We start from the raw sequence: 12908 nt of genomic DNA, 5'->3' as shown, positions 1-12908 counted from the left end.
GTGCAGCAAAAAAGCACATGGGAAGAGGCCCTGCAATACTGCAGACGACATTACACTGATCTGCTCATACTGAGCTCAGATGTGATTATGGCAGAAACCATGAATAAAAGCAAAGCAGGTGTGGATTGGTCTGCGCTTTATCGCTAGCCACTGGTTTTGGGTAAATGGAGCAGACCTTCAATAAAAGGTCTGGGCTTCGGGCGGAGCGCTCCAGTGCCCTGCTTTGAATCAGCGCTGTGGGGTTTATAATGTAAAGCAGAGGGCTTGGAAACCCACCGCCTGTGAGCGGAGACTCAACTTTCTCTGTGTCATACGCTAAGTATGTCAATGGCTCATTTGTCTTACACGCTTCACAGACAACTGTAACTGTGTGATAGGATTTTTTTGATAGTAATGATGTTTGCTAGGTACCTTGTTTGCTTGCTTTTAACTGCTAAACATAAAATTAAATGTAAAAGATAGGTAGCTTAATACATTAGTTTATTTCAGAACTAATATGTAATATGAGAAGTAATATAAATGTCAGTAGAGTGCGGTCTTGTGAATATTGATATGGTCATTTTAATGCATTATGCTTGTAGTTACTTCAATTTAAGAAACATTTTTGTTATGTGAGTGTAAAATGCTGCAACTGGGTGTTGTGACTAAATTGCATGTATTAAAAAATTATTCAAATGCTGCGAGGACAAACACGCAAGACATTCATTCATTTTCAGAACACAAATTAAGATATTTTTGATGAAATCCGAGAGCTTTCTGACCCTCCATAGACAGCAACGTAACTGAAATGTTCCCAGGTGCAGAAAGGTAGTAAGGATATCTTTAAAATAGTCCATGTGGCATCAGGGGTACAACCGTAATTTTACGAAGCTACAAGAACTTTCTGAAAACAAGTCCTTACTATTTCTGGGCCTGGGAACATTTCAGTTGTGTTGCTGTCTATGCAGGATCAAAAAGCTCTCAGATTTCAAAAACATCTTAATTTGTGTTCCAAAGATGAACGAAGGTCTACCGGGTTTGGAATGACATGAGGATGAGTAATTAATGACAAAATATTCATTTTTGGGTGAACTATCCCTTTAAATAATATAGACAGAGATGCAGTTATATTCTGGATAGAAGATTTGGAAGCCTGTGATTCAGTTTTTAATCTGACATGATTTCTGAAGAGAATAAATGTGGAACATTTGGACTTTGGTTCATCTTTTCACAGCAACCATGAACGTTTAATAGTTTGCTGCCATCTACTGGTGAATATAATTACATGTGCCAGAATATAATTACAGTTTTCACGGCAGACAAATATTATCAGTATTTAACTGCGAATACTTATATTATATGGTCAGCTACTAGAGGATTTTTAGGGCAGATCAGGGGAATTTTAAAAATTATTAAAAGGAATGATTTTGGAACTGTCAGTAAAAATGGTTTAAAAATTGCAGACCTACATACATCACTAATGTTTTGCAATCAATGCCAGTGTTTTTCAGCACAAGTACTGTATTTTATTAATTTAAACTCATTAAAATTATACCGTAAAACCCAGTTGTTTTATTAGTGGTGGGGCCAGTAAAAATCTAAATACTGGTCTGTTTAGCCCGGCAAGACTTGATTTCTTTTCAGATTTGGAAAAGTTTACACCTCCCATATCTTTACAACTAATCTGAATGTTTTCTCACATTGTATATAAGGTGAATCACCTAATTTGCCACTCGGGTTATGTGAGACTGTAATACCTGTAATACTCTGAAGCAAATTCATCTCTAAACAGGTGATTTTATTGGGGGTTTGTATAATATTTCTTACTATTATCGTTTTTACAATTCTTTTATTTTCTAACCTTATTGAGCCTCTTTGTCTTACCATGGGCTCTTAGATAATTTCCCTCTTTAACTGCTTTGAACGGTATTTTTGTGAAAAGTACTGTAAAATCAATTTGAAGTGAAAATGTTTGTTTTCAGATGTGTCCATCTACTGTTACTCTAACAGTAAGCAGAAAACAAGATATGCTAATTTACTTCGTACAAAATAAATACTTTCCATATATTTGAATGATTCTAGTAAAGAAATAGGTGATATAAAAAAGTAATTTCTGTTTTTGCTTCTTCCAGACATTTCCAGTGTCATATGCCTTAACTGCTTTAAATGGGTTTGTAAGTATGTCCTTTCCTTGAGCCATCCGATTTGCCTAAAGTAGGCATTTTAGGAAAATACATTTGTTTATGTAATAACTGAAGGGCATACCACGTCAAGGTGACTCTCAATGTCAGAGCGGTCCTGGTTTTCATTGGTCTGTTCATGCCAGAAATTTGTAAAAAGGTGTGGTAACAAGTCAGTAATATCTTAAATAAATGGATAATACCACATTTATTCAGAATTCTGCTGCTTCATTGGAGGTAATCTAGATCAACATGCAGGCTTCAATCACTGTGCTGCTTTTTTCGTGCCTCTTTGGGCTGAATGTTAGCATCTACCGATATCACTTTCTCATGAACGAGACTTTGCCATTTCAAAAGGCACAGGAGCACTGCACAAGGCACTATGATTACCTGTCCACTGTCGGAAGTAAAGATTTAGAGGATTTATCTCACAATTCTCTAATTAAAGACGACTTTTTTTGGATTGGAGTTCAGAGAGACAGAGAAGACAATAACAAATGGATATGGTCAGAAGGTGGAGAAGCAACGATTACATATTGGTGTGAAAACCAACCTGATGACGATGATCAAAAATGTGGCGCTGTAGACAAACGCACATTTAAACTGCATGACTTCCCTTGTGATTCCAGTCTCCAATTTTATTGTATGAAGGTCTATGAGCTGATTGTGGTGCATCAGAAAAGCACATGGGAAGAGGCCTTGGAATACTGCAGACAAAACTACACTGACCTGGCCATAATACACTCAGAAGACATCATGGGAGAAGCAAAGATTAGTAGCACAGTAGCTGATACAGATGAAGTGTGGACCGGTCTGCGCTTTCTAGCTGGTAACTGGTTTTGGGTAAACGGAGCCGGTTTTGGATATAATGTCTGGTCTTCGGATGAAGAGATCCATTGCCCTGCCATGAACCAGCGCTGTGGGGTTTTTGATAGAACACAGGGGGTTTGTAAACCCACAGACTGTGAGCGGAGACTCAACTTTCTCTGCATCAAGGAAAAATACAAAGATTGACTCGATTTACCTTAGGTCAGCAGATGTGACACTATAGGAGGAGTTTCTCGAAGTGTACTTTTCAGAAACTTTCTTTGCTTTTAATGGGTGAATATCATGATGAAATCTAACTCTGTGACAATGTTTTCCTAAAACTTTCAGATATAAAGTACTGTAGCTTATGACATTCATGTAAAATGCATGCCAATATGCAGGTGTGCACATAAGTGGTGCGCAGCTGCACATACGCAGGCAAAATTTAAAAATGCTCTGGGTAAATACTAATCCTAAATACGCTTATTTGCGTTCCGACATGGTTGACAGCTGTTAATGTACAATCACGTTTAGATTGACTAACTGTAATACTGTATAAGATTTCCATTCCAACTGACAGCATAAATCTAGGCTATGCACTGCCGGTTTCAAAGCAAAATGCTAAATTGTTTCACTCAGCAAAAACAGACAACGCATTCATTTATTTACCGGCAACCCACCAAAATAAAAACTTCCTGATTTTAGGTTTGAAAATTCTTATTAAAAAATTAAAATGTAAACATTAGCGCTGTAATTTTAAAGTGTACTATAAAATAATTGTATTTTTATTTAATACTCACTTTTTGTTTTAAAATACAAAAGGTATTATCACACTATTTTGTTTATTTAAAAAAAAAAAAAAAAAAGTGCAATACTACTATTATTAATTATTTTATTTTGTATAGTTATATGTGCAGTGAGCACCAAACCAAATCTCAAAGTGCTCTCATGAGAACTAGACCGAAAAACTTACGAGCACTTAATACATCCATTTTTACACATACTTTTGTATTTTTAAAACTTTTTTGTGGAAGAAAACAAAGTAGTAGGCTACTATTATACAGTTATTTATCTTCTTTTGGAATCTGCTGGCAGCAATATTGAGCATCCAGGAGGTCTGACACCATATAATTGCTTTCTTGAAGGAACCAAGTGAATAAAAAAAAAAAGTTTTAATAATAATGACAATAATAATAATTTAAATTACTTTATAGGTTGTGTTGAACAATGTTTGTAAGCTGTGTGCCAGTTTTTATTAATAATATGTGAGCAAAAACATTTTTTTTAATTAAATATTAAAGGCAAGATATTATTCTATTTGAAATTATTCCTTGCAGGCATACCTAAAGAACACCTAAAGCACAAAAACACAGTTAATGTTGATCAACTTAATGCTGAGTATGGTAGCCTATCAATAATGTGTCCAATGTCTGTAGTTCACTTTTCAACTTTTCTTTTAAGTAGAATACATTGTGTGTTTAAATTGGACAGCAAATATTTGTAAATTATGCAAATGCATGCCTACAGGAACATTATTAATCAAAATATAGCATGTGTATGATGTTCGAAGTTGTGTAGCCTGTGCTTAAACACAATGAAAAAGAAAATCAGAGAAGATTGTTGTGACTAGGTGATACTTAGATGTTGACATTTGATAAGTAGTTGTTTTTGAAAATGATTTTGATTGTTTAAAAAAGCAGAAATGTGAAGCTTGTATAAAGCATGTGCATTTTTCAGTTAATTTAATATAATGTAATGCAATAACCAATAATGTATCCATTTTAATTGTGCCATTAAACAAACAAACATAATTGTGTTTCAACACAGGGAGGAGTTTAGCCTCCAACATAATACCCTTAAGAATAAAATATTTGGCTTTGGTGAATGGGAAGACCTGTACTGACAATTTCTCTGGTTAGTCGTTCTTCAGTTTTTTATTCCAGCTCTCCAGATTCTCCTTCCTTTCCTTCAGCAAGAGTAGTACTGTTAAACTGGATCCTTCAAAACAGACAGATGAAGACAATCAGCAGAAACACTCATGCTTCATAAAACTTAATGAATTTGTCTGATATTGTTTCAAATGCATTGAAATTCAGAAGTTTTTTTAGGCAAATCACATTATCTTACCTAATACAAGAAGCAGCAACCAACCCACAAGAATGTATGGGGAATAAATGTACATTGATGCAGGGACTTCAAGCCGCACTGAATCCATTCCTTCAGACTCAGACAAGTACAGCAACATATGCAAAATGCTTATTCCTAAAAGAATAGAAAGATGGTGAAAAGAGAATGCGGTTAGTGACTGAAAGCTGACCAAAATATTTTAACCTACAAAGGCTCAATTTTCTGTTATGTTGAATGAAATGAGCTGTGACTCTTTATCATGGTTGGGCATGCTGCAACAGGATCATTCTCTCTCAGCACATTTCCGGATTAACCACTAAATATAATTGACATCAGCATACTATCCATAAGAAAAGTGTGCTAACTCATTTCCGGCTGGCTCAGATCAGCTGTCCATTTTAAATGGCGTCCTTAAGACAATTTGTACAGGCCCAGACAAAGGCTGCGGTAACGTTCGAGCAACAATTTTAGATTTACCATGTCAGATTGTAAGAGCATTGTTAAAGTCAGCAAACTCTGTTGTGCCGAGCAAAAATATCAAAAAGCATAAATTATGTTCTGTTTAAATATATACGTGACAATTATTGTGGGGTAATTGTTAATTATTTTATTTTTTCTAGAGGACATCAGGACTCAATTTAGACATTAAAAATGATTATTCTTAAACTTGTGGTTAAATTTCTTTTCATAAAATGTTAAATATACAGTAGATGAAAAAACTCTTCGAAATATTTATGTGTATGTGCATAGGGATACTAGTGTACATATGAATTAGCATGAACCATCATAAATGAACCAGTCTTTGCACATAGTAGAAATATTTAACAGATGGTTCTTAGAGATGGGCAAAAGGGATATTAAACCTTAAACATTTTCCCAATGTTGAGAAAGGTTTAATTTTTAGGTTTTATGAGAATCTCTAATTTATAGGGGTATTGTTATTTTTATCCTTTTTATGTCCTAATGTCACCTAATGGCTTTTGAAAAAAATATATAATTTAAATTTGAAAAAAATATATACATTTTCTACTTTGACCACTTAATTTATATTTTCAAAGCTAGCTGATCCCCAAGATTGTGTTATGGTCATTTAAGTTTTTCCCAAACTGTCATAATGGTCTCCAAAATAATATCATTTTAATCGTAATCACATTGTACCTAAGGACTACAAGCCCCCACCTGTGACAGCACCATCCCCCTGCTGAACGAGCTGAATGCCGCCTTTGCTCGATTTGAGGCACAAAACAGCACCACTGCACAGATGACTCCACCTCCTCCCGGCGACCAGGTGATGACGCTGTCCCGGACAGTGTGAGGAGATCCCTCAGCAGGATCAATGCACGCAAAGCTCTGGGTCCTGACAACATTCCTGGGCGTGTACTGAGAGGCTGTGCAGTGGAACTAACTGATGTCTTCACAGACATTTTCAACATCTCGCTAAATCAGGCCGTTGTCCCCACATGCTTCAAAGCTACCACCATCATTCCAGTCCCGAAGAAGTCATCTCCATCCTGCTTCAATGACTACCGTCCAATAGCACTCACTCCTATTCTCATGAAGTGCTTTGAACGGCTAGTCATGCACCACATCAAGTCTGCCCCCCCCCCCCCCCCCCCTCCCTGGACCCCTTCCAGTTTGCATATAGGTCCAACCACTCGACCGATGATGCCATCGCCACTGCCCTCCACCCAGCCCTCACACATCTGGACAAAAAAGACTCATATGTCAGGATGCTGTTCATAGACTTCAGTTCAGCATTCATCACCCTCAACAGCTCACTCACAAACTGGTCCAGCTGGGGCTCAACACCTCTCTGTGCAACTGGCTGTTGGACTTCCTGACAGGGAGACCTCAGGCAGTACGGGTCGGCATTAACACATCCAGCACCGTCACACTGAACACTGGGGCCCCCCAAGGATGTGTGCTGAGCCCCCTCCTCTTCACCCTGCTGACCCACGACTGCACACCGTCACACAACTCCAACCTTTTCATCAAGTTTCCGGATGACACGACTGTGGTGGGTCTCATTAGCAACAGAGATGAGACAAACTACAGGAGCGAGGTGAGCCGCCTGGCCGGGTGGTGCAGTGACAACAATCTCTCTCTGAATGTGGAGAAGACGAAGGAGATTGTTGTTGACTTCAGGAGAGTACACACTCAGCATGCCCCTCTGCCCATCAACGGTGCGACTGTGGAGAGAGTAAGCAGCACCAAGTTCCTGGGTGTGCACATCACAGAGGACCTCTCCTGGACTAACAACACTGTAGCACTGGCCAAGAAAGCACAGCAGCGTCTCTACTTCCTCCGCAAACTTAGAAGAGCCAGAGCCCTGGCCCCCATCATGTGCACCTTCTACAGAGGCACCATCGAGAGCATCCTAACTAGCTGCATCACTGTATGGTATGGCGCTTGCAACGCATCCTGCCGCAAGTCACTTCAACGCATAGTGAGAGCAGCTGAGAAGATCGTTGGTGTCTCTCTCCCCTCCCTCCAGGACATTTACAGCACCCGTCTCACCCACAAAGCCCTCTGCATTGCAGGTGATCCAACCCACCCGACACACAGCTTCTTCAGTCTGCTGCCATGAGGACCAGCAGACTGAAGGACAGCTTCATACATCAGGCTGTCAGGAAGCTGAACTCCCTCCCGTCCTTGCCCCCCCCCCCTCCCCTCTTTTACCCCATGCAACACTGAACTCGGATACTGCAACCCCCCCCCCCCCCAGCTCCCCACATCCCCAGGAAATTCCCCCCACCCACAAAAAAAAAAACTGTGACCAGCACCTGTCACTTGTACAGCATTGGACTGATCACTACCTCATCCAGCATTGACTGCAAACTACCTCTTCGGATAGTCTGATAAAAAGACTGTTCTCTTGTCACTTTAACAGACTGATAAGCTCTTCTTGCACTACACATATATCTGCACAGTTTTGTTTTATTTAACTGGTTTGCACTCTATCTGCCATGTGCCTTATGCCACTTTATACATCTCTTTCTTTATTTTTCATTTGTATATCTGTATAGTTGTATGTACACGTTTAAACTGTATTTATCTGTATTTGAACGTCTACTGTCAGTGTTTAATGTTAACTGTATGCACCAAGGGTCTGAGAGTAACGCAATTTCAATTCTCTGTATGTATGTGCTGTACATGTGGAAGAATTGACAATAAAGCTGACTTGACTACCTTCTGTGACAGCAGACAGCAAGTACACTGGGATTGAGAATGTTTGATGCACCCATAGCATTTTAAAATATGGTGTCCCTACAAGGCAAAATATCTCATTTGGATACCTATGGGGGAAAAAAAACAAACCACAATATTACAAACAGAATGCTTTGCTCAAAAACTTGCATTAAGTCTTCAAGACACTCTTGAGCACTGGTCTCAAACTCAATTCCTGGAGGGCCAGAGCTCTGTGCAGTTTAGCGCCAACCCTAATCAAACACACATGATCCAGCTAATTAAGGTCTTCAGGATCACTAGAAACGTCCAAGCAGGTGTGAGTTGGAGCTGGTTGGATCTAAACTCTGCAGAGCTGTGGCCCTCCAGGAATTGAGTTTGAGGCCACTGCTCTTGAGAGTTCTATATTGATGCCACAGTGAATTTACCGGCAACTTCGTGTTTCTAAAAGTTATTATAAAGAGTATCTGAATAAAGACAACCTTTAAAATTACTCATACAAGTCTGCATGCAAACATAAAAGACTCAAACCTGAGAAGGCCCAGTATATTCCACAGATAAAACTGCACACACACAATCGGTTTACTCCGAAACCCCTCCAGACTGATGAGGAGAAACAGAAGAACATTTCTCTCCATCACCTGTAAATGGAAAACTGCATTAATGAACAGTAAAGATTAATATACATCAGAAAGCTTAAAAACCATATAGCTCTAAAATGGACACTTTTTTATTTTTTAAATGTACTTCCTTACGCACTAAATCATATGCACTTCATTCTGACTGAATCACAATTTATGGCCAGAATTGGGGAAATATTTCATAATATCACAAAAAACAGGAGCTAGATTTTAGAAAGTAAAACTTGAGTAAAAAAAACAAAGTTGGTTTAAATTAGCTCTTTTTATTATTTCTTAGGTGCAGTTGGGCAAATTCAGTTTTCTACATTAGTGCTGTAAATATGGTCTTTAGATTTTACCTGCATAAAGCGAGGAAAAAGTCTGCACTCCTCAAAACCATCTGCAATATGAAACAGTTCTAACAAAGACAGAAGCTGACAAGCACCCATCATAATGCCCACAAAATAGAAGGTGCCAGCCTGGGCATCTAAGAACAAAAAACAAGTTATCAGAAGAGGTCTGTGATTAATTAATGCAATGAAAACAGCAATCTTTATGAACAGTCTAAATCCAAGTAGACATATTTTAAGTAATTTCACTTGATTATTTCCATTAAAAATGCAAAGTAATGTGTTTAGCTCAGATATTTGTGGAAGTCAAGAGCTCTTTCACAAGAGTGCTCTGCTTTGGTTGTTACACAACTCTTAACAGCACTTGAATAGTTCTCTAACATCCTGAGTACAAATGGTAGAGATGTAAATAAACCGTGGGTTTGTTTAACATCCCAGGATTATTTACATGAGCACTTCAAAATGAGCTCATAACTGTTGCTTACCTTCCCCAAAACAGAGAAATCTGGCTGTCATGTTGGCAAAAACCCATGTGTGTCCACAGAACTGAAGCAAGTTGTACGAAAAGAGATATATGAGACTGAGGCTAACCCTGCAAAAGATTACATTTTTAAGTGATAGACTTATGCAACATTTGGGAGAAAAAGTCATTAATATAGCCCTCTTGCATATTATTCTTCAACATGACGACAAATTTAAGTGTGCAATTGGTTGAGGTTAATTTCGCTATACTTTTTATGAAGTTAGTTAACAACCTGAAAGGGAAAATGAGGCCTATATTTTTTGTTGTTTTTGAATAATCCATAATAAAGTGATAACTCGTTAGAAAACGATCAAGCGAAGCACTTTTAGGCTACCTCAGGCGATGACAAATTTTGTTTGCGACACTGGAAACAACCTTAAAATATATGTACAGGGCCTTCTCAAAAAATTAGCATATTGTGATAAAGTTCATTATTTTCTGTAATGTACTGATAAACATTAGACTTTCATATATTTTAGATTCATTACAACACAACTGAAGTAGTTCAAGCCTTTTATTGTTTTAATATTGATGATTTTGGCATACAGCTCATGAAAACCCAAAATTCCTATCTCAAAAAATTAGCATATTTCATCCGACCAATAAAAGAAAAGTGTTTTTAATACAAAAAAAAAGTCAACCTTCAAATAATTATGTTCAGTTATGCACTCAATACTTGGTCGGGAATCCTTTTGCAGAAATGACTGCTTCAATGCGGCGTGGCATGGAGGCAATCAGCCTGTGGCACTGCTGAGGTGTTATGGAGGCCCAGGATGCTTCAATAGCGGCCTTAAGCTCATCCAGAGTGTTGGGTCTTGCGTCTCTCAACTTTCTCTTCACAATATCCCACAGATTCTCTATGGGGTTCAGGTCAGGAGAGTTGGCAGGCCAATTGAGCACAGTAATACCATGGTCAGTCAACCATTTACCAGTGGTTTTGGCACTGTGAGCAGGTGCCAGGTCGTGCTGAAAAATGAAATCATCTCCATAAAGCTTTTCAGCAGATGGAAGCATGAAGTGCTCCAAAATCTCCTGATAGCTAGCTGCATTGACCCTGCCCTTGATAAAACACAGTGGACCAACACCAGCATCACTGACTGTGGGTACTTGACACTGGACTTCAGGCATTTTGGCATTTCCCTCTCCCCAGTCTTCCTCCAGACTCTGGCACCTTGATTTCCGAATGACATGCAAAATTTGCTTTCATCCGAAAAAAGTACTTTGGACCACTGAGCAACAGTCCAGTGCTGCTTCTCTGTAGCCCAGGTCAGGCGCTTCTGCCGCTGTTTCTGGTTCAAAAGTGGCTTGACCTGGGGAATGCGGCACCTGTAGCCCATTTCCTCCACACGCCTGTACACGGTGGCTCTGGATGTTTCTACTCCAGACTCAGTCCACTGCTTCCGCAGGTCCCCCAAGGTCTGGAATCGGTCCTTCTCCACAATCTTCCTCAGGGTCCGGTCACCTCTTCTCGTTGTGCTGCGTTTTCTGCCACACTTTTTCCTTTCCACAGACTTCCCACTGAGGTGCCTTGATACAGCACTCTGGGAACAGCCTATTCGTTCAGAAATTTCTTTCTGTGTCTTACCCTCTTGCTTGAGGGTGTCAATGATGGCCTTCTGGACAGCAGTCAGGTCGGCAGTCTTACCCATGATTGCGGTTTTGAGTAATGAACCAGGCTGGGAGTTTTTAAAAGCCTCAGGAATCTTTTGCAGGTGTTTAGAGTTAATTAGTTGATTCAGATGATTAGGTTAATAGCTCGTTTAGAGAACCTTTTCATGATATGCTAATTTTTTGAGATAGGAATTTTGGGTTTTCATGAGCTGTATGCCGAAATCATCAATATTAAAACAATAAAAGGCTTGAACTACTTCAGTTGTGTGTAATGAATCTAAAATATATAAAAGTCTAATGTTTATCAGTACATTACAGAAAATAATGAACTTTATCACAATATGCTAATTTTTTAGAAGGACCTGTATTTCTATGTAAACATAAGCTTTAATAGCCCAAGTATTTGTTTTGACTTCCTTAAAAGTTAAAGTTTAAAGCCTCAAGGATAGTAGTAGACAGCCTGTGGTCTCCACGAGGGGGGAAAAATATATTAAAAATAGTAAATGATGTTTATCTGAAAGTGTAACAATGTAATAGGTTTAGGGTTAGAGCTGGGTTAGGGGTTAGCTATGATCTCCTCCCGACAGTGTAACAACACAAATCTAACTTGACCACGATGGCTGTCTTTCAAAAGGACACGTGCTTTCATTCCACCTAACGTTACTCAGTTTTTAACTGTTTTTCGGCGTTCGGTTTTAGAACGGACCTCTTAGAACGCGCACCGTGCATTGAGTTCCATTCCACTGAACTTTGTTTTGGGTTAACACACACACAGCCAAGAAGTTTTTAGAATGTGTGATTGTGTTTTATTTTATTTTCCCCATTTTTGTTACAAAGCTACGCTTTCGTTGTAGTAATTGTGCATCTGGGAAAACGACAGCGCCTGCATGAAACGCAGCTGAAATGCCCCATTTTACATGTGATATATGTGTCGATAGGACAGAATGTTTTGGGTGAGGCAGCGCGCTAAAGATCGACATGAATGACTGCTGAATGATGTCAACAATATACGCCGATTGAACGATACTGATATTTACCTCATTCCTTCCATGCTTCCGAAGTGATGAGACAAAATATGACATCAAGGGTAAAATCAAATGCGCGAGGAAGTTCTGATCACAGAACTCCCCCTCTGACGTCAAGGGGGCAGATCTACAGTTCGTTTTCCCAACACACACTATGTATGTTTTTATGTTTGGCTCATACAGCACGAGTCCTCAGTCAATATGTTTTAGTTTTTTGCAGTTAATAGAATGACACATCTAATCATATTTTTCATTTAAGTAGGGTATTTATGTTTAGGCTATTTATTTATTTATTTATTGTTAAAATACCTCAAGCTGATTTTAATGGTTTCTTACAAGTGTGTGAATAAAACTTGTACATTAATAATTTGCCTTTACACTACAATTAAATCATACATTTTATCCCAAGTATCAAATTAGATTTTATTTTATTAAATTAGAAAAAAATATATATCCTAAAGGAGCCAACAATCAGAATAAGAATGAGCTTTATTGGCCAA

At 38.6% G+C, this 12908-nt stretch overlaps 2 protein-coding genes across 3 annotated transcripts; one reads left to right on the top strand and one right to left on the bottom strand.

The window, feature by feature from the left end:
• Positions 1 to 2411: 2411 nt before the first annotated feature.
• On the top strand, positions 2412 to 3173 carry LOC306877058 (secretory phospholipase A2 receptor; the record flags this gene model as incomplete). Its single annotated transcript, XM_079428585.1, has 1 exon — positions 2412 to 3173. One exon carries the CDS (start codon positions 2412 to 2414, stop codon positions 3171 to 3173), a length of 762 nt encoding a protein of 253 aa, XP_079284711.1.
• Positions 3174 to 3865: 692 nt separating this feature from the next.
• Positions 3866 to 12523, bottom strand: hacd4 (3-hydroxyacyl-CoA dehydratase 4). Of its 2 annotated transcripts, none has more exons than XM_079445779.1 (7): positions 12421 to 12523; positions 9735 to 9841; positions 9259 to 9386; positions 8811 to 8920; positions 8283 to 8389; positions 5094 to 5228; positions 3866 to 4964 (listed from the first exon to the last, which is right to left on the bottom strand). In XM_079445779.1, exons 1-7 carry the CDS (start codon positions 12432 to 12434, stop codon positions 4882 to 4884), a joined length of 684 nt encoding a protein of 227 aa, XP_079301905.1. In that variant the 5' UTR covers positions 12435 to 12523; the 3' UTR covers positions 3866 to 4881. The 2 variants fall into 2 exon arrangements, with proteins under 2 accessions (XP_079301905.1, XP_079301906.1); XM_079445780.1 differs by having other exon boundaries at positions 3872 to 4964; positions 9735 to 9795; positions 12421 to 12511.
• Between the last annotated feature and the right edge of the window lie 385 nt (positions 12524 to 12908).

The sequence above is a fragment of the Barbus barbus genome, assembly GCF_936440315.1.
Source record: "Barbus barbus genome assembly, chromosome: 2".
Lineage (NCBI taxonomy): Eukaryota > Metazoa > Chordata > Actinopteri > Cypriniformes > Cyprinidae > Barbus > Barbus barbus.
Note: the sequence above shows the minus strand (reverse complement) of the source record. Positions and strands in the feature narration are given on the sequence as shown.

Bases quoted from the DNA above. Each gene is read 5' to 3' on its own strand.
- hacd4 (XM_079445779.1), bottom strand. The intron at 9,387-9,734 runs GTAAGCAACAGT...TTTTGTTCTTAG, and splicing joins ATTTCTCTGTTTTGGGGAAG to ATGCCCAGGCTGGCACCTTC. The intron at 8,921-9,258 runs GTAAAATCTAAA...TTCCATTTACAG, and splicing joins TTTTTCCTCGCTTTATGCAG to GTGATGGAGAGAAATGTTCT.